General features: G+C 34.5%; 1 protein-coding gene across 1 annotated transcript in view; it reads left to right on the top strand.

Annotated features, from left to right (window-relative positions):
• Positions 1-7,164: 7,164 nt before the first annotated feature.
• Positions 7,165-26,448, top strand: part of LOC134233068 (titin-like) — a 177,995-nt gene continuing 158,711 nt past the window's right edge. The window contains 14 exon segments of the mRNA XM_062715064.1: positions 7,165-7,274; positions 15,451-16,439; positions 17,296-17,358; positions 17,801-17,915; positions 21,173-21,263; positions 21,448-21,561; positions 21,677-21,790; positions 22,053-22,233; positions 23,654-23,865; positions 24,111-24,233; positions 24,593-24,784; positions 25,006-25,120; positions 25,420-25,661; positions 26,142-26,264. Coding sequence (XP_062571048.1) covers positions 15,455-16,439; positions 17,296-17,358; positions 17,801-17,915; positions 21,173-21,263; positions 21,448-21,561; positions 21,677-21,790; positions 22,053-22,233; positions 23,654-23,865; positions 24,111-24,233; positions 24,593-24,784; positions 25,006-25,120; positions 25,420-25,661; positions 26,142-26,264 — 2,670 coding nt within the window. The 5' untranslated portion in view covers positions 7,165-7,274; positions 15,451-15,454.

The following is a 26,448-nucleotide window of genomic DNA, read 5'->3' as shown; positions in this document are numbered from 1 at the left end:
CACGAACAATGGCGACGTTTTATGACGTTACGGCGCATCGGAGAACAGTTCACTTTTATTTTGATGTTGTAATGACTCCTTTAGAGACTTGAAATGAGCATAGAAGAAAAAAGATTATAAAAATATCACCATATCTTAAGTATACAAATGAAATAGGAGATTTCTTAGCGAAGTGTTTTTTTTTATCTAGTCCGTGGGGAGTACAAAACATACGGACAAACTCCTAATGTAATAGCAAAAGACGCTGTCACAGTAGACCGCCGATATGAGGTTTTCTATTAGTTGAATGATGGTGAGAATATTGTCCGTAACTTATATTACTAATAAATCTTCAGAAGATCGCATGAGGGTACCAGCTGGTTCTTCGGCTGTTTATGGAGACTAAAGAATGTGTATCAATGAAATTCCTAAATTTAAGTCGGACTCATCCAACTTCATTTTCAGCAAAGATAAAACGTGACGCTGTTTTTGACACTTTGACGTTATAATCCATGCGCCGTAAGGTGATACAATACATGGCATAAAATCTCATAATATGTTTATTTATGCATATATTTATCTGAAATTTGCTGTGTATATTACAAATATATGTACTAAAAAATGGTGAAAATTTCAGAACGCAGTGATTTTTATTTTTCACACTAGACAACTTGTCCACGATTTTACGGGACAACCCTCGTAAACAATAAAATGTCTTTCTTTGATTGTTATTACTGGAATTAATGGTCGCATGCAGCTATTGCAGAAAAAATTTACATAACCCTTACGCGGGTTATGAATTTTTTCTGCAACAACTGCTTCCGTTAATTCCAGTAATAACAAACAAAGAAAGCAGTTTATTGTTTAAGTAAACGATACCCCCCCCCCCATAAGGTTATAATGGCAAAGTCCATGTTTTGCTCTGGGAGACCCGAAATAAGTGTCAGATAAAAAATTTAAAATGGATATGCACAATGACATTATGTAATAAAGAATCTTTGAAAGTATCATTAAATTTTATTCAGTTGTATAGGAGGAGTTGCGGATAAGAGATGGGTACCCTTTAATATTATAAAAAGAATTAATGGCCTTGTCCATGTTTTGCTAGGGAAACCAAAAATATGTGTCCGGTCAAAAAGTAAAATAGGAGGTCACTATGGCACTATGTAACAAATATTCTGTGAGAGTTTCATTTCAATTTCATTCCGTGGCAAAAGGGGAGTTGCGGATAAGAATGGGTATCCCAAAGCGTAACAGATGGACGGACGTACAAAGAACTATATGCGGTATTAACCAACATTTGCCCCCCAAAATCAAACTTTGATGGAGTAATATTTAATTAAGTCCTTAAACAGGGGAGTATATGCTGACTTCAAAGCACTGAATAATTTCATAAGTAATGACGTCATATGTACGTAATGACGTCACAGACATGACGTAAATTTCAGTTTTTTATGAATTTTGCAGAAAAATGTACATATTTCGTCGATATTTTAAATAAAAGTCACCGAGCGCACGTGTGTTCAGGATAAATATTTTGATATAATGTGTAGAATGATAATATCAATGAAATATGTCAATATTGTTCCTGAACACACATGCGCTCTATAAATTTTAAAGCTTAAATTGTTGAAATTTTGTCCATTTTGTCCTCTTTCTGAAAAAGGATATAAAATCGGACTAGTTTGTGACGTCATAAAACAGAAATTGTGAATACACTGCTCTGGAACTATAATATTTTCTGTTAACTTATATTTCTCGTACAATTTATTGAATTCAGCACATTTCAGGAAGTTTTCAAAATTTGACTTTTGTGGGGGCAAACATATGCAATATACCGCATATAGTTCTTTAGACGGAAAAGTAGGAGACTTCAAGTGGTCAATACAGGGAAATCAAAACAATAACTTGACTAAAATATCCATATTAATGAGGGAGAAATTTCAAGGGTACTGTACAATATATTCGAAAAGTGGTGCTAATCAGATTGGAATTTAAATTTTTTTATTGAAATAAATTAAAGCAAAACGTACGACTTTTCAATCGAGTTTCTGATCGACAATTTCTATGTAGTGTACGGTGACAGATCTTCCAACAATCCGTTGTATTTCCCATGGGTACTAATTCGCCCCGTTGTAAACAGACTTATTTGAACTTTTTCACTCTTATTTTTTTTTCTCCGAAATTCCATTTTGTGTTACTTAACTATAACTTACTGGTGATATATGAACCTGTAACTATATACATGTATAGTTTGATGTATTTTAATTAATCTTGTACCTGTGGAGAGGGTTGCTGCTTAATCCATTGATGTATTCGTTTTATTACAAAATGAATATGTTCAAATTAGACTTATTTGTATAATCATATGAAGCAGAATTTATTCAAAAACTTCTACATGGGAAAAAAACACTTTCCATGGCCATCAACTTAACATTATGTAGATACATGTGTATATTGACGATAAATTATCAATTACGGTTTATAAATAGTTACTACCTGTCATGACAAGGAGTACACGGCGGGTGTGACCGGTCGGCAAGGGATGTTCACTCTTGTATGGCACCTGATCCCAGCTCTGATGTTTTGGATGTCCGTGTTTGCTCTGCTCCCATTTTGTATTGTTTTATGGGCTTTTGATCTTGAATACTGTTTGTTATCTCCATTTGTTTCATTCCATTCATACATCGTCGCAAACCACGGCCAAAATGTACGATCCTCTCCCATTCTGGAGAGAGCTATATGCGGACTCCTGACCGTGGCTTGAGACAATATCATTCATAATGACTCCAACTTTTCAATCGCCATCTATCTTTCTTAATACATGTATACGGCAATATATTTTTATCATCTGTTTATGTCTCTCAGTAGATCCGATACAAAAGGGCATGTTGTACACTTCTCAAAAGAGGTAAGCTATTGACAAACAAGTTGATGAATCAAGGATATCAACAGTCTCATTTAAAGTCGTCATTTTGCAAGTTCTGTTCATGTGAATACAGTAAGGCAAACGCTGAATGACTTTTTTATATACTAATTGTTATTCCATATTTTCACTTAAGATTTGGAGCATACGGCTGGTGTGACAGGTCGGCAGGGGATGTGGCACCTGATGGTAGCCTATCAACCTTTGCTCTGCTCTTAATTTGTTATCTTTGGATAGACTTTTGATCTAGAATACTGTTCCTTATTTCCATATACACATGTATTCCATACATGTATCTATAGATTAAAAATATAAAAGTACTGGATGGAATAAAATTTTCTCAGGTGTGTGAATATAAAATGCTAACCTTCAAATGAGAATAGCATAACCATAATGTCTCTGAAGTCGTCTTATCTGTTCTCTAGTTGAGTTTTCGTGAATATTTTTTTTTAGTAAAGCAACCAAATGTGAAGCAGATTTTGCAGATTCTGTTGTGTCGTTATTTCATGTTCACTAGATTTATCGAACCCCCAAAAAATCAATTGATAAGGCATCGTTGATATATCTAATAAATTACCGAATTGAAGGCATCAGCAAGAGGCTTTATCTGATCCTATAGATTTTTTTGTGAAAATTTTCTACTTCATATGACTACAATAACAAGTTGGTTAATAAAGGGGGGGGGGGGGGGCGGCTAGTGTTTGTGTCCATGAAAATTCAAGCAGATTGTTGGAAGACTACAATACCTCAGTAATTTCACTGAGGAACTGTTGCTTCTTTTGCCATCAACTTCAATTCTCTTTATTTTGTAAGAAAAATATTTTATGTATACCTCAGAGTACTTTTATAAAGAATCAAAATCATTTTTAAAGGGGCATGGACACAGTTTAAGCTTAACGTTTTAAGATGTATTTTTCCTTTTTTATCCTTAGAAAGGTATTTTAATGATTATCAAAAATTTGAACTTCAGTTGTCGAGACAGATTTAGATCTCCAAATCTTTGTTACGTAAACAAGCCCCGTTCCATGTTTTTTTGTTTACATAGGTAAATGCTGATTTATATTCTTTCAAAGCAGATTTTTTTAATAGAGAAGTTAAATCTAAATACGATTAGACAGTTTGTAGTGATTTGCTGAATATTGTTTTTTTTTTTTTTAATATGAATATCATTTTTTTTTTTATAAACAAGAACAAGACACGAGCATTGTTTACATTATGATGAATTTTTAGTTCTGCGTCCCCTTTATAAATCAACGAACGATGTTCAAATTTTGGTGATCATTTGATTTGCTTTAAGTAGGAATTGTAAACATTAAAACTGTTTGTTTGTTTTAAATCAGTTGAAACTTTAAAATGTCCATGTCCCTGTAAAGGTGCATATAGACACAGATTTGAAGTTCATATTTTCTCAAATTTTCTGTACCATAATTTTACGACTTATGTATTGCAATAGCATTTCACAAGAAAATATGATAAATATCTTTTTCATTTTGAAGTTATTGAAACTTTAAATTTCTGGTCGTGTTTGATTTACTCGTCCTTGCACTTTCGCAAACTTCAAAAATTAGCTCAGTGGGCTTTTGTAGGAACAACCCCAACCTTTTTAATAAAATAATTACCTTTTAAGATAATTAAAGAATGATAGGGTAAGGCATAATAAGAGAATTGAAAATTGGAACTATCTTAACCCCCCCCCCACCACCACCACGTTTTTTTTTCTTATTGAAGCTTAAGATTATCAAGGCCACTGGAAGGGAAAGGTGCATTGGGTGCAAATGCCACCACACCCCCTTCTACAAAATCTAATAAATTCTTGAATAAATAAATATATTTATGTGTTTCAAGAAATTTCTACAGATTTTATTAATTTACTGATATCCAAAAAAAAAATGATTCAATCAAAATGACCAAACCCAGAAAATACCACCCCCCCCCCCCATAATAACAACTACTAGTATCTGTCGGTAGTTTTTACTGGTGTTTTATATATTTAAGGTCAAGATCTAGTAAATAACTTGAGACTAATTTTTTGGTGCTAGATCCATTATGACGTCATAATCAATTTCAATTTTCTTTTTCCCGTACTTTACGGCTTTAGCAGAATTATGTAGAAAATATAGTATTTTCATGTCAATCAATTTGAAATCATTTGAAAAGTAAACCGGATACCTATATTAAATTTGATATTGATTTAAAGAAGATGCCATGAACATACTAATTACCGTTTTCTGAGAGACTGTAGGCAATCTGGATACATTCACTTTGCCGAATACGAAAAAAACTCCCATATTCATGACTGGTTTTCTTAATTTTTCATTGAAAATGACAGTTTAAAATACAGTTTTTCATCTTGTTTACCTACAAATTATGCCCCGAAACACCTTATTTGACCAAGCTAAAGTTGTAAAGTATCAATAAAGGAATTTATTTCTCAAGTTTGATAAATCTGTAGGCACCTTTCATTTACTAGATCTTGACCTTAATCGACGTTTTACGAGGGGCATTTCAAAAGTTCTGGCAACTGGTTAATAAAAAATTAACCGTTTTACGGAAAATATTGAGTTTGATATCATTAGAAAGATCAGGAAAATACATACATATTGTGACTTTTTAATTTTTATGACGTAATAACTCAGAAAATGACGTCACAATATAGATTGTTTAGCATACTGACCATAAAAATGACGTAACAAAAGAACAATTTGATCAAATTAAAATGTTCAAGACAACTTTTGCTCAGTACTCGGACGCAAGCTAACGGAAGCATATACCAGTTGGTGGAATGTTTATATGGACTACAATCTATCATATGGTGTTTTATTTCAGAGATCTTTTTGTTTTGAAATGGTTTTAGCGAGTGTCAAACTTAGCATGTTTTTGTCGAATCTCGCTCAAGCTATTGCGTAAAAAATACCTCACTGTGAGAAAAAGACAAAGTTGACAATGAAAGAGAAATAGACGATCGTGTTACAAAATTTCATGGCATAAATTCGTCAGGCGTTTTAACCACATTTATGGGATCGATGAAGGCTCAAGAGAAGTTAGTGTGCCCTATAATTTCTTGTAAAATCCAAAATGGCGGCAGCGCAGTTGTAGCCCCACCGTACCTCCACATATTCGCAAATTTTAATTCCTGGAAAATAAATAAGATTTTACATGTCTGTGTAACTTATATTCATTTTTTGGATTCAAAAGTCAAAAGCAATAGTGAGTTTTGGGGCGCCAAAGTTGAATTTATATGAAAAAATACGCACAGAATCAAGTCAGGGGCAAGATTTAGTACATTTTATTCGTAAACGGTAAGAGTCCTATTACTCAAAATATATTAGAGGAAAACTGCATTAAACTACTTCAGTTTAATACAAGACTTGTTTTATTTCAAACAATGGAGAGCTATATAAAAGACTGAATATCCAGCCGTATCATGTAAATAAAAATCTTAAATTAATGTCGATGATAGCATAACCGAACATAAACTGTGCTCGTAAACAAACCATACAAAGAATAATGGAATTGCTGATAAATAGTATCATAGTCCTACTCTACTTCTTTGCATATAAAAAATTTCTTTGAATTTTTTTTTCAAATAAGCCTTTGGCAGCACTTTTACGATCGTCTCATTTGGATAAAATCGAGACTTTTCAGTATGCTAAACAGTCTATATTGTGACGTCATTTTCTGAGTTATTACGTCATAAAAATTATAACATGACGTCACAATATGTGTATATTTTTTGATCTTTCCAATGATATAAAACTCAATAATTTTCGTAAAACGGTTAATTTTTTATCAAACAGTTGCCAGAACTTTTGAAATGCCCCTCGTATCAATACCTTCTGATGTAATTAAAGAATGAATTTATGCAAATGTGGTGATTTAAAAAAAAAAGGGGGAATTTTAACAGTTAATAAATATTTCACCCGAAAAATAGTTAGAAAAATAAAATGAATAAAAGATATTAATGAATCTACACCTGTATCTATAGGCTATATAGATAATTTAATTTTTGTAATGTACAGGCTTATTTGTTAGCCTGCGAAGATAGGACATGCTGTTGTATTTAAACTCTTCTAAATTGTACATTTCTTTTGTATGTAAATCGTAATTATTACAATTAATTAAAAAATATTAAATAGCAGACATATCTTATTTTTCATTCATTTGTCGTGCTGACAGATGACAGGGGTGGAAACCTCGTCATGGTCGACTTACCTGTAAATCCGTGTCACCTGAGCGGTTTTTAAGTTTGGTCTATGTCAGAGAGCTGTTTGAGAAAAAAGTATATTGAAAGTTTGGTGACCATTCCACATTCGGGACTTTACTGAAATTTCGTTTATGGAATGGAGTAGTTTTGAACACCAAAACAGAGGTAGGCTTATAAAATAATTCTTAAAAGTATACAGTGATTGATTGCAGTGCATAATCAATGAATAGAGCGCTAGTCCTCTTCCGTCTTTGGGTCTGATGAATTTTCGTGAATGTCAACAAATGGTTCTGGCATTTTGATGCGTCAGAAATGCAGATACTAAATGAGATTTTTTAATAAGATAGTTTGTTTGTAGATATATGGGGTTTTTGTTTGATTCTTTGTGATAGTTTACACAGTTTTAAATGAAAATCGCCAGTCGAGAAACAGGTCTTGTGGGGTCTACCTGTAAATCTATAGTCTGTATCTGGTATGTGGCCATTATTCACACCTGTGTTGACAGCCGACACATTCCATTCCCCTCGTGTATTCCTGATTTCAATCTAGATTCTTTTCAAAAGAAAGTGTATACAAATGGACTGTTCTCCTCAGACAAATTTAGAATAAACTGAAGCTCTTGATTAATAAGAAACGTTCATTACAGTGTTCAATTATTGTTAGTATCATGATGGGTTAATATTATGATGGTTTTTTTTTCAGATTTTATGATTATAGTATATAATTTATTCAGAATTATCTGGAAGAATTATCTTCTATTTATTCTCTATGCAGCATTTCACTTTCGAAAACGCAATAAAAGCAGGAAAATGTAAGGTCAGGTAGTAATTTAACGGTCACAATTTTTTTTTTCTCACCCCAAATAAGTGGTTCAGGTAAGTATGTGAACTCGGTCAGGACAGACTGAGAGAACTATTTAAAGTTTTGCTGAAGCTCTGAATGCTAGACAACTCAGCCAAAAGTCTTCTTTGTTTGCAGCTAGTTGAAAGATAAAATGAGACAAATCGCCAGGAATGTTTTACCTTTAACTTTTAAACTTAAAAATCAATATAATCAATGGTAAACTTTTAAGGAATTTAGGTGCAGGGTGTTTTGAGTAGGAGTTTAAAGTAACAGTAATCTACCTGACTTATTAATAATTAGTCTGTTATTCAGTAATTACTGAATAAAAGTTGATATAGGTTAATGTATTTAGGGTTTCAGAAAAATACTCGTACATTTTATATGGAATCTAGAAGAATAATGAAAGTTTATCCATCATGCAAAAACAGACAACTAGGCCCTTTTTGAATTCATTTTGCCAAAAATGCAAAGAAGTTCTCCCTGTCGGTGTGACGTTACATATTTTTTTATTTTAAATATTTAATTTAAAAAAAATGAAAATAATTGTAAAAAAAAATAATAATATATGTTTATTATAGTTATATATATTATGAGCTCTCAGCTGTCAAGTTGCCTGATTATCATAACGACTTTAAAGCCTGACAGTTCAGCATGCATGGATACCTGGTGGCTACTATTAAAATTTATTCAGAAGCCTAAAATATCAAAGAGACAGACAAAAATATACAATTAAGTTTTGTCTTTCAGTCCATTGTGATATAAATTATTGATAATTATTGTAACAGTTATTGAAAACAGTAAAATAATTGAAACTCAAAAAAAAAAAAAAAATCCACTTTGAGATTGAAGTAGATCCACGATGAATATGTTATTGTCAAGTGGAAAGACAAGAGATAGACTTTTAAATGTCTGTATTGAAATGTTTCACATTGACATGCTATTTGTTGATCTACCATTCATGCCTGTTACACAATTGTAATTGTCACTTAAAAACAATATTTTTTGGACTAATTTCAACTGATTATAGGCATATACACACTGTAGTCCTGTCTATGTTCTCTTGATGGTTTTATTCTGTTTGTGAAGAAGATTATATTCAATCAATGAATGAAAACAAAGAAAAGGAATGTCATTATCCTTATAAACATTACATAACAAAGATCCTTTTTTAAGTCAGCTAGTAAAGAAAAGTTAAGCTAGTTAGATTTTCTGGCTATTACAATAGCATTAGAAGATTCTTGACCAGGACTTGATCCGAGTTTATCTGTAAATTGCCTGTATAGTTTAGAAGGTTTTAACAGGTTAGAAGTGTCATTGTCCAAATCCATTTGTTTGGTGTGTTTATATTGTGGAACAACTTATCTCACCTATGACATTTACACTGGGTGATGAATAAAGGTACAAATATCAATATGGACAGTTATGTAAGTCAAATATATATCTATAGGTGTAGAGGAATTAACACACGGATGGGGGATGTTTATTTTGTATACACACAACACACACAAATGTTGATGATGTATTAAGACTTCAAAGCCTGATGTATATATCAAATATACAGTCACTTATTTGAAACACAAGAAATAAAAATTAGTGTTACTTAGAGGAATGACAGTGTAAGACACAACTATTTCATATTAAAGCAGTTGTTCAAACAGTCAGGTCAGATCAGATAAAATATAGTCTCTCAAATACTTTTTATAACATGCATTTTGAACATTTACTTTACGTAGGTTAATGAAGGCATATGATAAATCAAAGTACTGAAAGTACTGCTACGAGTTGATGGTATTGTTTGTACGTTGTTTAACATCCCTCTCGAGAATTTTTACTCATATGACTAGGCATCACCACTTAGTGCTTCAATTTTTGCCCTATACTCATCACTTTACGGCCATTGATCAGTGATGGTTTTTTTGTGTCAGCACATACTGCCACACAGGACCTCGATTTATTAGGTCTCATCTGAAGGATCGGTCGCCACGTCCAATAGTGGGATTCGAACGCACGATGTAAGGATCAACTACTTACTGTTAAAATGAGTTGAGATCACTGATACATATTTGGGTTATATGTGTTATGTGCTCTGATGAAAAAAATAAATAAAGCAGCTTTTCACACAAATATTTCAAACTAAGAGGACCAACCTTCAACAATATTAGAATAGGGAATTATAACTTAAAAAGAGCGCAAATGAATAAAATCATTAAAATGCACCATAATATGCACATCAAATATTTTCACTATTTTCATAAATTGACATTTTCATTGCACATCAATATGTTTTATTTCTCGTGATTAAGCCACTCTTAAATTTCAAATCCTCTATTTTCATTGATATGCATATTACAAAATTCAAAATTTTGATTTGTTTAATATGGTTATTGAAATTCGGCTCCTCGTCTTTCAAAATTTGCATGTATATTTGATATTTTCTTGATTTAGCCTCTCGTGAAATTCAACTCCTTGTCTTGTATGGTCTTTGATATGCAAAATAAATACTCCAATTCTCCCGATTTAGCTGCTCTTAAAATTCAACGCTTTTTGACTTTTAGTTGAAATGAACATTTTAATTTTTTTTTTTCGTTTGGTTTAGACACTCTTGAAATATATCTACCTGACTTCAATTCATTGATTTGCACGTGTAATATTTCATTTCTTTCAATTGAGCTCTTTTGTAATTCAACTACATGACTTTCATTGATAAATTCATGAAGGATTAATAATTTTATTCTTTTTGGCTTTTTGACTGAAGACTAAAACTTTATCACAATGGCATGGTATATTAATCGTTTACATAATCTATTTACTATTGAATATATTTGAATTTTCAGTCTCTTGATTAACATTTATAAACAAACATTTCTCATTTTATTTATGAATAACACCCGATTTAATCTTTCTGTATATATTTTTTTTTTTGGTTATTTTTTTACTGTCTTCTGTACTTTAAATTAATTCACTGTATCACATTGCCAGCATCTGATGGTAAGACACAGCTGGATATAGTAAAGGAACTCTCTTTCTAAAGTAGCGCAGACAATAAGATAAGAATAACAGGCATGTTAAGTGACCTCTACTGTAATTAAAACTTGCTGTGATGCAGATCTAAATTGTGGAAGACAGTGGTTCTTTTATTGTTTGCACAAGAAGTAATGGCATTTACATAAAAAATATTTTATCAACTGGTACAGTTCATTTCTTCCCTTTCAGGTTAATATTTGATTTCACTTTGACTATCCCTCTTAACTAGGTGTTTCTCGCTTTGTTTACAAACATAAGTAGTGTTCTATATATAAATACTTCATCACTAGTTATCGCGGGAAAATTGCACTGGTCATTAGCATACTAGATCAGCGCAAGGATTAGTTTATTTATATACCACTAACACGTCAGTCTTGTAAAAATAACCTGGTTTGTACAATATTTAATTGTGTAAATTTTCTTTCAAAATCTATTTTCAAATTACTTAAAATAAGTTGAAATAGTTAGAAATACTAGTATTTATTGACTTAAAAATCAAAACTTTGTTTGCACGACATGTCACAATTTTTGACTGCATGCCCCTTGCACTATTTTCTCTCGCGGATTGACACAAATTCCAAAAAAATAAAATAATAAGTATTTAAGTTTATAAACACTTCAAATCATATCAGGAAACATATTCTTATTCTGTAGATCATGAATATTGTAAATAAGCCAATATTATACAAGAATCTGTATGCAAAATACTCAAACGAAAATGTGATTAGTTTCGATACATGGGGAATCCCTTACCAGTAACATAACTTGAGTTGATGCCATCAACTCGTAAAAATGAAACAAATGTTTTCTGAATCAGTGCTTTAATATGTATGATACAATGTATGGACAATCACTATTAAAGTCTACAATAAATGTTGTATGAATTTAGTATTAGTAAGGAGTAATGTAATCAGTAGCCTTATAAGTTTCATTGAAGGGTTTATTGAGTGCACTGCTTATTCAGATGTTTATTTTCATGAGAGGTATAGGCTTTGTGCAAGACACAGAAAATAAAGCCAACATTTGGGAATCTTTAGTGTTAATGGACTGAGCATGCAGGACTCTGTCCTTGTAGAAGAAGTACACCATGTAAGTTCTAGTGGGAAAAAAAAACAGGGAGGAAAGAGGAAAAGATAGCTGGGAGGGTTCCACACAGATACATTATATATAAGATTGCCAGACCAAAGGGTCTGTCTGCATGGCCATACCCCTCAGGCTCTGTTAAATTTAGTGGCAAAGTCTGCATCTTCTCCTGAGAACCAGCCACATAAGAATATTATTTTGACAATTTTAATCATTATTAGATCAATGTATGACAGCTAATTTGAAGAATACTTGTTGTTTTATAGAGGTTATGCACAGAGAGTGCCCCCCTAACCCCCCCCCCCCCCAATGTCCCACTCCCATTATTCTGCAGTTTGGAGTAGAAGTTGTAGGACTAAATCATGTAATATTCACACGTAGATGTAAAGAGGTGTAGGTACCAGGTATATAAAGGGACTGGATCTGTATGTCTGTAGAAAATTACAATTTTATATATCAGATTTTATCCTCTGTAGTTTTTTCAACCCCCCCCCCCCCCCCCCCCCCCAAAAGTAAAGTTATGAAAATGGTCAAATATTAATGGAACGCCAGTAACAATATACGGATAATCTGATAGGACAATATCCTGTTCTAGAAGAATGCACCTGTCAGACTTCTTGGTGAGATAATAATTACAAAACTGCATGCATATCACTAGCTCTGAACAAATTTAACACAAAATCAATGTAACAATATTAGGCCCCAACACTGAAAACAATATGTCATAAATAGTTAATTGTGCTGTAAATTTTACAGATTTCTAAGGTTATAATTGAAACAAAATTAATTCAAAGACATGAGAAATTACATGTAGGTATGATAATGCTACAAATTGAGTATCAGTATCGATGTGTTATGATCGAGATAGTATTTAGCATAAATAGAAAGCTGTATACATGTACTACCTATGACCAATGTGTGATTTTAATATAATGATTACTGTAGATTCCTTATTTGTTGCGAGTACTTCAACGTCAGATCGCGAGAATTATAATTCGCGAATCGACGGTTGATTAATGGAATTTACATAGATTTCAGCACCATGAAAATAAAAGTGAGTAATATTTTTTCGCGAGTGATGCTCCTCGCGTAATTACGTGGAAATTAATTCCTCGCGTATAATTAGGAATCTACAGTAATGCAATATGATGATTCATTTTCCTTCGTTCTGTGATGCATGATAATAAACACTGATTCATAACAATTAAAATACCTCTTATTTATAGACTTCTGCTTGTATAGAATTTCTTCTCTGTCCTTGCTATGATTTACTCTCTCCTGAATTTGTGTAAAATATATCATTCAGTGCGTGTAGAAACCTTATGATCATGTTCTTTGCTAACCTTACTTTTAAATGTTTACTGCAGTGTAAATTTTCCTCTTATTCTTGGATAGAGGACATTAGAATGCATTCCTTGTGGACAATTGAGCCCTATATTCAAGTTAGTCTTTGGAGGGTTTAGGTAATGGAGTAAATTGACAATTGCGACATCATTACCCAGAGCTGTATAATGCAGATTGTAAAGATAAAATTAATCACAGCAATTATCTGTCAGGTAAAAATAAAGTTCATTGAATGTTAATTACTTGTTAAAAGGGGAGGCCTTTTATAGTTTTTGAGTTACATACCTGGTATGTGTACCAAGGTCATTTCTGTAGTCAAAACTGTACACTATTGAGACATTTACTTCTATCATGGTTTATAATTTGAGGACATCTGAGTCATTACTTATTTGCTGATCTGTGAAATATTGTTTGTTCCAAGTTCACAGATGAGAGAGGGGAGCTAGTAGGTATCATATCCTTGATATGAGCATCTTTAAAATCTACATATTAAATTAAATTGTACTGGTAGTGCACTCGATGCTTCTCAAGTGCTAAAATCTGAGTTCAATCTCTGTGATTGGCAGAGGTAAATGCCACTTGAACATGCAGAATTTCTTTGGATGCTGTATAGTAGTTTCCTCCTTTAGGAATGACCCCCCCCATGCCAACATCCATGCAAAGGACCCCCATTGGAAATAAGCTTTTGAGTTTCCATTGGCTATTCTTGGTATCATATACATTGTAGTACATGTACATTATTTGAACTTCAGTAATCAGTATACCAATGGAATAATATATGTCGAAGTGGTTGGGGGATCCATGCAACCATGTATATTTCTCGAGTATTTTACCCTCGATATCTTGAACTTCAGGATTATACAGTAAAACTTGGTTATAATGAAGTCACTGGGACCTATGAAATTACTTTGCTAAATCCATAATTCGTTATAATTGTATAAGAAATTCATTAAATTTATATAGCTTGGGATCAAAAATGACTTCGCTATATCCGTAAATTCGCTCTATCAGTGTTCGTACTAAATGAGTTTTGCTATAGATCTTTTTTTTCTTATGAAGTCCCATTGAATTTGAGATAACGAGGTTTGAATAAATTTATTTCTCAGATTCTTCAATATTGCACTCCTAATGACATAGGATCAAGATAACTAGAATGAGAGTGAACATCAGTCAAAGTTGAAAATTAATGCAATTCAGTACCTTAGTGGCTGAGTTGGTCATATCAAGAGAAACTCATAACAGACATATATACTACTCTTAGGTGGCCTTTAAGGCCCACAGGCCTGTGATGTTTTCAAGCTGTGATATAAATGTTCCATTTGTAATGTCTCAGCTTTCATGTATCAGAATTATTTATCTTTTATTAGATAATAAGAAAAATAAATTGTTATCTAGATCTGTCAGCTACTGAATTAGCAGACTAACAAAGAGTTTAAGAAGACAGAATTTTAAATTGCTTTAGAAAGAAGATCTCACAGCGACTAAACCCCCGATGCTGTCATTTACGAGTGTAGAGGCTAGGGTTTCCCATACATAAAATAGCCGTCTTCAATGGAACGCTACTGGAAATTATCCTTGTCGTGATTACTCAACCTTGAAAATATGCACTATTTAAAAATTTCCCAACCTGTATTTTAAATTCAATGTTGACAGTCTTTGATCAAGGTGTATACTGCAGTGTTATATACATATATATTCACACTGTAGAAGAATCAATTCCTGTACTTGAAACTCTAGAACTGACAATAAAATCCAAGATCATTTATGCAAATACTCTTGTCAAATGCTTTACATTCGTAAAGAACGATATGCACAGTTTAGGTACAAAATGTAAATGATGTCACTGAGAATAGTAAATTGGTTATCAGATATTGTGTCATTAATTTGACGAAAGATTTGTTGAGAATGCATGAATAGCTCAGCGAACTCCATGACTTTAAAGGTAAAAAACAATGAATCAGATTTGATATGATTGGATGCAGGTTACATATTCCCAGTTTGCTTGCTACATTTAATACAGTATTTTCCTTTGCATATCTATTTTCAGAGTGATGGCCTATCAGGGTGGTGTTGCCCCTAACTTGTCACGACAGGGGAGCCACCATTCTCTGCAGGGTCCCCCAGGTTATGACCCTTATTCATCCCATCACAGACTCCAACCCTCCAACCTCACCCAATCAGTTCGCCAGGATCCTAGGAGTCAATCCCAGATCCTAGGCCATTCATCTGGTCAGGCACAGACCCAGAAGTATGTGTCCCAGCCAAATCTCTCCCGTCATGAAATGGAGAAACAGCACTATGGAAGCCAACAGATTTCTCCTAAGCCAACATACCAGCCAATCAGACCACAAGAAAAATCCAGCAAACCAGCATATCGGCCAATCAGAGGTGATGAAAGTCAGTTGAACGAATCACAGTACAGCAGTCAACAAAACTTATCTTCACCAACCAATCAAAAGCCACATTATCAGCCAATCAGACCGAAGACAAATGAAGGGTCAAACTTATCCAGACCTGTCAGTCTCCAGAACTTGAGTCTTGATCAGCAATGGAACTTAGTTCGTAGTGAGAGCCAGAGATCTGTGTCTGGTCCTAGACCAAAAGTTCAAAATTATGCACAGAATCAGCCATCTCCATCCTCACCTCAGGGTCAAAGGTCACTCTACCCTGAGGAAACTAGTCCACAATCAACCTCTCCCAAATACCTACCCAATCAACCCATCCTTCGCCAGGACAGTGAAGGTCCCCCTCCCTATCAGAGGGAGCCAGAACAAATCACAGCCTCCCACCAAAGCCCTCAGTACTCCCCTAAACAGAATGGGTACTCCACACATGATTCTAGAAGATCACTGAGGTCCCAGACCTCACCTTATCCTTCCAGGAAGGACGCCGCGAGTCCACCACACACCACACCCATGATGTCGCGGAAGGGGAGTGAGTACTCACACGCTCAGCGGAGCACTCGAACTCAGCAGAGCACTCAGAGTCAGATGTCCTTGGCCAGCTCGGGGAGTGGTGCTCACCCAATACCTGAAGGTAGGTGTTATGAGGTGGTTACCAATTACTGTGAAAAGAAGCAGAAAATCTCTCTAGTATGATGCTAAGTCTAGGTTGATAGTTCACAACAATACATATGACTTGAAAGCATTCAACAAAACAACCACATTAAATCATGTGGTTTAATGACTGTGTGAAATACATGTATGATGTATCTGTACTTGAATTTCCAAATTCACTGATAAACTGATGACTGACCATGTTTTGTTTAAAAACTGATCAAAGTTAACAGACATTACACTCAGTGTATGTTTATCAGCGGCTGACATTGAAATCAATGGTTTTTGAATAGAAAACATTCCACATTTGATAGAATAAATCATGTCTACTTGACCATTTATGAATTTAATCTATCTTTTGTAAAGCAGAATTAATCCTATTATAAAAGTGAAATATTTTACAAACACAGTATATGAATGACCTTGTTGTCACATTAAGCCAATATGTCACATTATATGTGTAAGGATATAGGATTGGGAACTTGGCAAACGCTGGCATGATCAAAATACAGAGCATGCATAGTGTATTAGCTCTCTTCCTTCAATAAATTCATAGACATGTAATATATAATATTATCATATTCAGAGCCTCTAAATTTTCAGTCAATTTGAAAACCATATTAACTTTTTGAAATTGAAATGCTTTAGGAGTGTTTTTTTCTTTGAATGTTGGAAGTCTCTACAGAGACAAGATTGAATCAATTATATATCAATATATATTTGTAACTTTGAAGTAGGAAAATGGTCTTTTTATGTATGCCAGAAGATATATATTTTACTTGTGACTAAAATTAAGATTATTTTGATCTATACCAAAATTCTTTTTTACTTGACAGCCCGAGGAATGGAGGCCTCTCACATCATTGAAATCCTGAAAACAGAGATTGTCTACCTTACAGGTATATACCCGTTGTGTTGCTCTTAGATTTCAGCCAACCTTATGCATATTACATAGGGTGATAATGCACAGATGAATTTTTTCAACACATTACATTATCAGCATTAAGTGTCATTTCAAAACCTATGCCTGTGCAATTGATACACTTGTATTTGTCAGCAATCCAGAAAACTGTCTCCACGTTGACTGAAATAAATATGCAGCTAGAAATCTGATACATATACATACAGTGACATTATACTTAGCATTATAATTGAATGGAATATTCTCATATGTTAAGAATAGTTAATTTTGTTTTAGACACTAAATGTATTGAATTTGAAATTAAATCTATGACTACCATAATTAGAGAAATATTACGTGCAGTGTAGAACTACACATGTAAATATTTAGAATAATGATTTATGGGTTAACATTGATTTGACCTTGACCTTATATTAAAGGAGGGAGGGACAGACAAGGAGGACCAGTGCTGACCTTTCCCCCTCAACCTGTCAACCCCAGCTTCAACTCACATGACATCACTATCTGCCTCAAGTACCTGTCTCAGATACCCAGGTAAGGTTACCAGCTTACATACAACTCACATGACATCACTATCTGCCTCAAGTACCTGTCTCAGATACCCAGGTAAGGTTACCAGCTTACATACAACTCGCATGACATCACTATCTGCCTCAAGTACCTGTCTCAGATACCCAGGTAAGGTTACCAGCTTACATACAACTCACATGACATCACTATGTGCCTCAAGTACCTGTCTCAGATACCCAGGTAAGGTTACCAGCTTACATACAACTCACATGACATCACTATCTGCCTCAAGTACCTGTCTCAGATACCCAGGTAAGGTTACCAGCTTACATACAACTCACATGACATCACTATCTGCCTCAAGTACCTGTCTCAGATACCCAGGTAAGGTTACCAGCTTACATACAACTCGCATGACATCACTATCTGCCTCAAGTACCTGTCTCAGATACCCAGGTAAGGTAACCAGCTTACATACAACTCACATGACATCACTATGTGCCTCAAGTACCTGTCTCAGATACCCAGGTAAGGTAACCAGCTTACATACAACTCACATGACATCACTATCTGCCTCAAGTACCTGTCTCAGATACCCAGGTAAGGTTACCAGCTTACATACAACTCACATGACATCACTATGTGCCTCAAGTACCTGTCTCAGATACCCAGGTAAGGTTACCAGCTTACATACAACTCACATGACATCACTATGTGCCTCAAGTACCTGTCTCAGATACCCAGGTAAGGTTACCAGCTTACATACAACTCACATGACATCACTATCTGCCTCAAGTACCTGTCTCAGATACCCAGGTAAGGTTACCAGCTTACATACAACTCACATGACATCACTATCTGCCTCAAGTACCTGTCTCAGATACCCAGGTAAGGTTACCAGCTTACATACAACTCGCATGACATCACTATCTGCCTCAAGTACCTGTCTCAGATACCCAGGTAAGGTAACCAGCTTACATACAACTCACATGACATCACTATCTGCCTCAAGTACCTGTCTCAGATACCCAGGTAAGGTTACCAGCTTACATACAACTCACATGACATCACTATCTGCCTCAAGTACCTGTCTCAGATACCCAGATAAGGTTACCAGTTTACATACAACTCACATGACATCACTATCTGCCTCAAGTACCTGTCTCAGATACCCAGGTAAGGTAACCAGCTTACATACAACTCACATGACATCAATATCTGCCTCAAGTACCTGTCTCAGATACCCAGGTAAGGTAACCAGCTCAAATTAACTTCAGTTAAATCATTGAGATATACCAATGCCCATGCTGGTAAATACAGAAAAATTGTCACAAATACATTATTATACCTGTCAAAGTTAATCAAGAATCTTGTATTATGTTGACAAAACAAATCTCTTGGTTTTGAGAGTGCTGGTGCACATGGTTTGCAGTAGAATTGAATTTGTACATTTAAGTTTTTTGCTTGTGACACATAATACAATATATTCTTTATGCCTCTGTTGTTTGGCTTTTGAAAAAGGAATGCTCCCCCCAGCTAGTATTGTCCCAGTAAACCACTGGTCATTTATTTGAGTATATAATCAATTGTCAATACACTGTAGCAAAAAGGGTAGGACATCCTGTAGAAAAGTAAATATTTATTTACAAAATTTACGAGCTCCTACACCTGGTTATAAAACAGCAGGTACTCCGATAAGAGATTGAGTTATTAATGTTTTCTACAATCAGCAGTAAGTAAACAAGATAGAGATCTACACACACAAGTCTAGGTATGTTAGATAATCCCGTGTACCATTGTCCTCAGACCGTGTCTGATGTTTGTCCGTAGATTAGGGACGGTTATTTCATGCTTAACCTGGCTGTAAACAAGCAGCCTCAGGGCAGAACAATGGCCAAGGCACTTTATCTGAACAAGATCATCTAAAAGTCACATTAGTGGAAAAACTTTAAGGACATTTTTTAAGATATCTGAGGAACACCCACACAATATTTAGGAGCTTTATCATTATATATCCAGACTTAGTGGTTGAATTTCAGAGTTAGCTCCCTTTTAACACAATTTGCAAAAGTACTGCAACTTTTTCAAAACCACAATACATCTTTAACTTTTTTTTACCTCACATATTAAAATAATACTTATCGAGGATGAATACCTGAAAGCTATGTTAATATGTCATTGTTTATACATTTTTTTTACACAAATGTTAAAGACTTTTTGCTTGTTTAGGACTAATATTTAAGATTCAATTACAAACTTGTATTGTTGAAGACTAGCAGGGTTCGATACTAACGGTAGCCCGCTGGCCCGGGACAAGTGAATATTGAGGTCAGGATACTAAACATGCCCTGCAGGACTACTGTAAATTTTACCAAACACTCACTCAGAGCAACAAAAATAATTATAATTTACACACAATGTACCTGATCATTGTTAAATTTAATTTCAAACATATGTTTTATCGTCATACTTATTATTTTTGTAAGTCAAAATGTAAAACTTTGAAGGTGATTCGAAATACCCTAAATGATTATAAATATGGAATTTTTTGAACAGAAAAATGTCTTAGGTACAATCATAGAGTGACATAATTTTACCCAAAATACAGCCAGAATGCGGGATTTGGTATCTCTATTTTCAAAATTTCCCGGGGGAGGCCCCCCGTACCCCCACCAGCAGGAGGGGAAAGACCCCTCCCTCACCTACCCCCCTCATCGCTTCGTGACTCGGCCACCAGCCTTTGGCTGCTGGACAACTAATACATAAACAGGGCTAGTGGAAATTAGAAATGGCTATCCCTGCTGGCAACTATGGTTTTAAAGTTAGTGTCGATCCCTGACTAGGGATGTGCTATTTTATCAATATACCTGTATATCGTGATTTTTTTTTGCATGATACATATTGTGATATGGTGTATCACAATATGTAATGTTTTGTAATTATAAATCCAGAAATAATTAACATTTTTTTCAGACTCGATGTTGAATTATAATTACAAGAATTGTAAAAATATTACATGTATAAAACAGTAAAAAAAATAGAATCTTAGCAAACAAACATGCTTTAGTAGCATGTAAAATAAAAATGAAAAGCAAAGTTACATTTTTACACAAAATTTATTGGAAAAAACTTGAAAATTCATTTGAAATCATAGTAAAAATTAGGTGTAATAAAAGTCATGCTATTATATACATTTGGGATATTTCGTGATACAAAATTTTTGGAGATACTCATTCCCATTGAAGACATTGATTAATTGGCAGTTTTGATGAACTTTTCAGTGAGGAGTCTAAGAGGCGGGGCTTCACAGCTATTGTGGACAGTAGAGATGGGTCCTGGCAGAACCTGGTCACAGTGCTGGGCTGTCTCAAAGTAAGGAAACACCCAGGGAATCTTTAGATATCAATTAACAAATTTATTGCTGTGATTTGCTATAAACTGTTTTTGTAAAGATAAATTGAAGATTTTTTTAAAAAGAAATTCTAGTCTAATTAATGACAATAAAATGAAATTTATTACAAATTTCCCAACATTACAACAAAACATTCTTTTTCAGCAATCTCTTGGAGAATACATGAAGCAAGTGCTAGTACTGAAGGCTGACCAACAGATGGACAGACGGTCCAGTAGTAGCAGCTTCAGGAGAGACAGAAACAACCCAAACCTAGAGGTGAGGATAGGACTGAAAGTTAATGTTGAACTTGCTATATTTGAGAAATTATGTAAAAAAATTTCAGAAATTAGAGAAGACTGATATATATGCCTTCTTTCTATTGATATTTCAGCCCCAGTTTGTAAATCTCCAGAGACTGTACACTTACGTAGATAAGAATCAGCTGACTCACAGTTATGGAGGACTGCTGTGGTACAACCATCATGAGTGGCTCCAAAACAGAATTGTAAGTCCTTTTGCTTGTTTAATATGAAATTCAATTAAAATTGGCTCAGTTTGGACCAAAAGCACTAGCCTGATGCCCAAACACTGGTAAACAATTTGGTCCATATCGTAGAATGCAGAATGGCACTAGTTTGAAATCTCAATCCTGTCACTAGATTTGAATATATCCTTTTTGCATTCATAGTAAATTGAAAATCCCCTCTAAATGATATACCTATAAAAATGTTGATAGAGGTGTTGGAATGAATCTGGTCTTTTTGTAGGACCTGGAGAAGTTTATCCGTGAGTCGCGCGCGGCCTCGTCACACCTGGACGACTCGGAGACCCAGATACACCAGGTATACTCCCAGAAGGAGACCCTGACCAGTCCCCTGGAGTCCCTCCGTCAGCACCGCTTCTTCCAGGAGTCCATCATGAGTGTCCCCACCCAAGTCATACGCGACGGTATAATCTCATTATTATTTCACATTTGTCTTTTTTTTCTCTCTCATCCCTTTCTCTCTCAATTTATAATTTGAATAGCTTCTTAAGATTTTTTACATTTATGAGACAAAAGCCTCATTACAGAAAAAAATGTTTTCGCCAAGTTAAACATGATTCTAAATATGGTTCACTTGAAAAATGGTTTTGTATGAAATTCTTATCAGTTTCTAGTTTTACTGAGATTCATGTAATTTTCAGACAAATTTGTCCCAATTCCTATCTTGGAAGATCATGGTTTGTATTTGATGAATGTACAGAACATATTTTTTCTTCTTTTTTATTATATTATGTATACATGAGTCAGATATATATGGATGTTAGTGTTTGGAATGATATGGATATCTGGATTTAAATACCTGGTCTGGTCTTTTTAATCCTCAAGACATCCTTAACATCAGGGCAATAAGTTTTGGGAAGATAAGAAAAGTAAAACCCACTTCTTGTAATCTTTTAAGGGCATTCAATGTTATTATATACTCTACACATGTAAATGACTTGATTCAAGCGTTGTAAGCTGAAATTTCGAAGATAGCCATATCACCCAAATAGATAAATATGTCTGTAATGTTTATTCCTATGAGTTTTAGACCATGCAGTGATTTGTTAGCCATTGTCTTTTTACATCATTGTACCAAGTTATATCCAATTTTGAAGCAAAGCAACCTAGAGACTTTGTATAAAGTGAGATGATAGCTTTTGATTTTAGGTTCATTTGAACAGGATGACAGCTGTATTTTTCCCTATTAACAACAGTTATTTGGTCAAATATATCCACACAACAGCTGTTTGGGAGAGGGAGGGGGTGCATTTGTTTCAAAACACATCATATTTGATAAAGTAAAATTTGATAAAGTAGAAGTTCATATGAAATTTATTAACAGGGATGATGTACTAAAGACTGCAGGTTTGGTGCCAGTTTGGAAATGCATTTATTTTTTCATTTTGGAGTTTGTTTGCATGAACAAATAAATTATTTTTTGTACATGTAGTATTCAATTTGGTTGTAATTCATAGTTCAGTGCATAAAATATTGCCAGATTCAGTGTAATATTTTTTTTTCTGATGGAAAGTTGTTTGAAAGTTATAGCTTGAAGTTGTACAAAAGAAGCATTCTTTGTTTATGATTAAATCATTTTTCATCAACTAATACTTAATCAAAAGTACTTTTAATGCTTTTAAAGGAATATTTGCTTATTTAAAAAAAAAATAGCAGACAGCTTATTTTTTACAAGTATAAATCTTTATCTTAAAAATACTATGTATGTCAGTTTTGTGAGATGCATAGCAAAACAGATAAAATAGTAACAGTGACTGAAGTTATACACATACTTTTTGACATTCAATAAAAATCTTTGTAAATTTTCCTGAATTTGTTTTGCAGGTCGTGACCTTTTGACCCGACTTAAGAGGCCGGGGAACTCGGAGGAGGACACAGCGAGTACGCTGGATAACCTTGAGGAACAGAAACAGGTGAAGCGGCTGATCACGTACCTAGAGAACCGCGTAGACAAGTTACAGAACCTACTGGAGGACCGAGATCGCTCACTCAATCTCAACCTACACTACGAGGACTTCCAGAGAAACGTCAAAAATGTGAGTCTTAGTTTTCTAGGGAATTTGGATGGGCTTCAGTTCTATTTTTTGAAGCTTGAAAGAAATTAAGATTGGCCCAAAATTTGTTGGTTTTTCGGGGTTTAACTATGGAAATGTACCAATGCACATACATTTTGTAATATTTTGTGTATTAGAATAAAACGTACAGATGAATTATTTAAAGGCGTCCATCAATAAGGTATCAGAACAATCTCTATTATCGAGATTACTTGATAATTTGGTAGGTGGTGACTTGGATTCTTGGTCCTGGGGAGAAGTTGCTGGCCTCACAGGTGGGGATTGGGGATTCTTACCATGCTGCTGAGGAACTGAGGAAAAGACATGAAGAAATGGAAATCAAATGCACAGTAGGACTTATATCTTATTTCTCTGATATCTTTGTGTTGTTTTCATGGACACACATAAGTGTGTTGTCTACATTATTAAAAAGTAAAATTTCTGTATATATGAATAAAGTAAACTATTAGATAAAGAACCTTGTAAAAATGCAAAGAATTGGCTACCCTTATTGGGTTTCAGAGTTTTCTATGCTTCATTGTCACTTGTTCTTAAGGTGCAAATCACTGGAAATGTTATGTATTGCATTGAAAAATAAAATAACATTATGATAAATCCTTCATGGCTCTTCTACTGATTGAAAAAACATGAGTTAATTTTCAGCAAACACTACACTTAAATACACAACTGTATTTCTTTTGTCATTCAGGACACGTATGGTCAGTACGCAGAACTGCGACACACAGCGGAGGAGCTGATCAGTGAGGAACATCCAGCCACAGCGGACATCAGGTCAACCCGGGACTACATGGACACGGTCTGCCGGAGCTTCGCCAGTCGACTGGAACGTCGACGCACTCTGTTGATCACCTCCGTACGATTCCACAGACTGGCAGAAGAGGTTAGTACAGGACTGGTGGACCATTAAAAACAAATGTCATCCACTGTTTTGATAAAAAAAAACGTGTATTGGCAGAAAACTTTTGAATTCTCCTTAATCACACATCTTTTCTGTAATATATCAGAAAAGATATTTTTTGAGAAAGATTCAACAGTATTAGCTTCCAATCATTGAAAATCTTGTAAGAGGACTATATAAAGAGTGTCTTATTTTTTCCCCAGTTTTCTGTGAAGTTGGATGACCTACTTGAGATGCTGTGTAGTGAGATAGAGGCTGAGGATGTCCCTTCTGCTGAGGCAGCCATTCAGAATCTCAATGACAAATGTGAAAATATAGGTACTGTATACAGAGATTCATAGGTCTTTCTTCAGTATCCCTCAATCAAAAAAAAATTAAGATACATTTACATGTATTTAATAATTAAATTAAAAAAGTATCCTTTTGTTAGAGATGGGTAGTGTATCTCATTTGAAGACTTTTATAAACAGTCCCCTGTTATAAATTAATATGGTACCATATTTCAACTACTGTTGAAATTTTTAAAATAAAATATGTTCAATCATTCTTATAGTGAAAGTTGTCCTAAGAAAATGAAATAAACATTAACTGTACATTTCGTTTATTGTCCTCTCCAGACAATTTGGCTCAGCAGACCTTGGATGATGGCCAGAGCCTGTTGGATGAAATGTCCCGCCCTGTCAAGAATGCCATGGGTAAGGACATCACCCCAGACTACGCCTCACAGATTAAACACGTCCAGAAGAAACTGGAGGACCTCCAGGAGAGAAAATTACGCTGTGACGAACTGTCTGATGTCCGCAAACTCAAACTACAACAGATACTTCAACTACGCACTTGTGAAAGGGACGCTGATCAGGTACAGGAGTGTCATATAAAACTTTGCTATGGAAGGTTGATTTCACTGCTGAATAAGTACTGTCAAGAATCTAAAATTTTCCTGTAATTATGATAACATGTTCAATCAAATCTCATTTACTGAATGGGTTCAAGAAAAATGTGTGAGATATCTGATGTAGGGAATAAGGGTTGGGGACTTCCAAGTCACTTTAACATATCCATGGTATTCGAGGTATCAGTCTTTGGGATTACAAGGATCAACTGTATACTGTATACAGGCTTATTTTCACCCTTTTGCATTTGCAAACTATTTTGCCCCATTTTAAATTTGTCCAGTTGTAGTTTTGTTTATGATATTATGCTGTGTAATTTGAACTCACACCATTTTAAATTCGCCCTGTCAGGAAGAGGGCGAAAGGGGCAAAAATAACATGGGGGCAAAAATTTCCCTGTATACCGAAAGATATGGAGGTTAACAGATTTTTATTTGTCCCCCTAGGCTATAGACTGGATCCTGGAGCTGTGTGAGGTGATGGCAGCCACCCACACCAGTATGGGGAGTACCCAGGAGGAGGCAGAGAACCTCCAGCTTGAGCACAAGAAGTTCGAGACCACAGCTGCTGTAAGGGGATTGTACTCTGTGTAGAACTTAATGCTTTGTCTCTTTTTCTGTGACATTGTACAAAAATATGACCGAATATAGATTTTCAAGACTTATATTACATGTTAACAGCTACAAAATACAATCATTTCAGTTTCCTTTAATCATACCTATGGTAAAAAATTGTATCTTTCAACTACTGTAT

This window comes from Saccostrea cucullata, unplaced genomic scaffold, assembly GCF_032062105.1.
Source record: "Saccostrea cucullata isolate Sc308-1 unplaced genomic scaffold, CSIRO_AGI_Scuc_v1 ctg50, whole genome shotgun sequence".
Lineage (NCBI taxonomy): Eukaryota > Metazoa > Mollusca > Bivalvia > Ostreida > Ostreidae > Saccostrea > Saccostrea cuccullata.
Note: the sequence above shows the minus strand (reverse complement) of the source record. Positions and strands in the feature narration are given on the sequence as shown.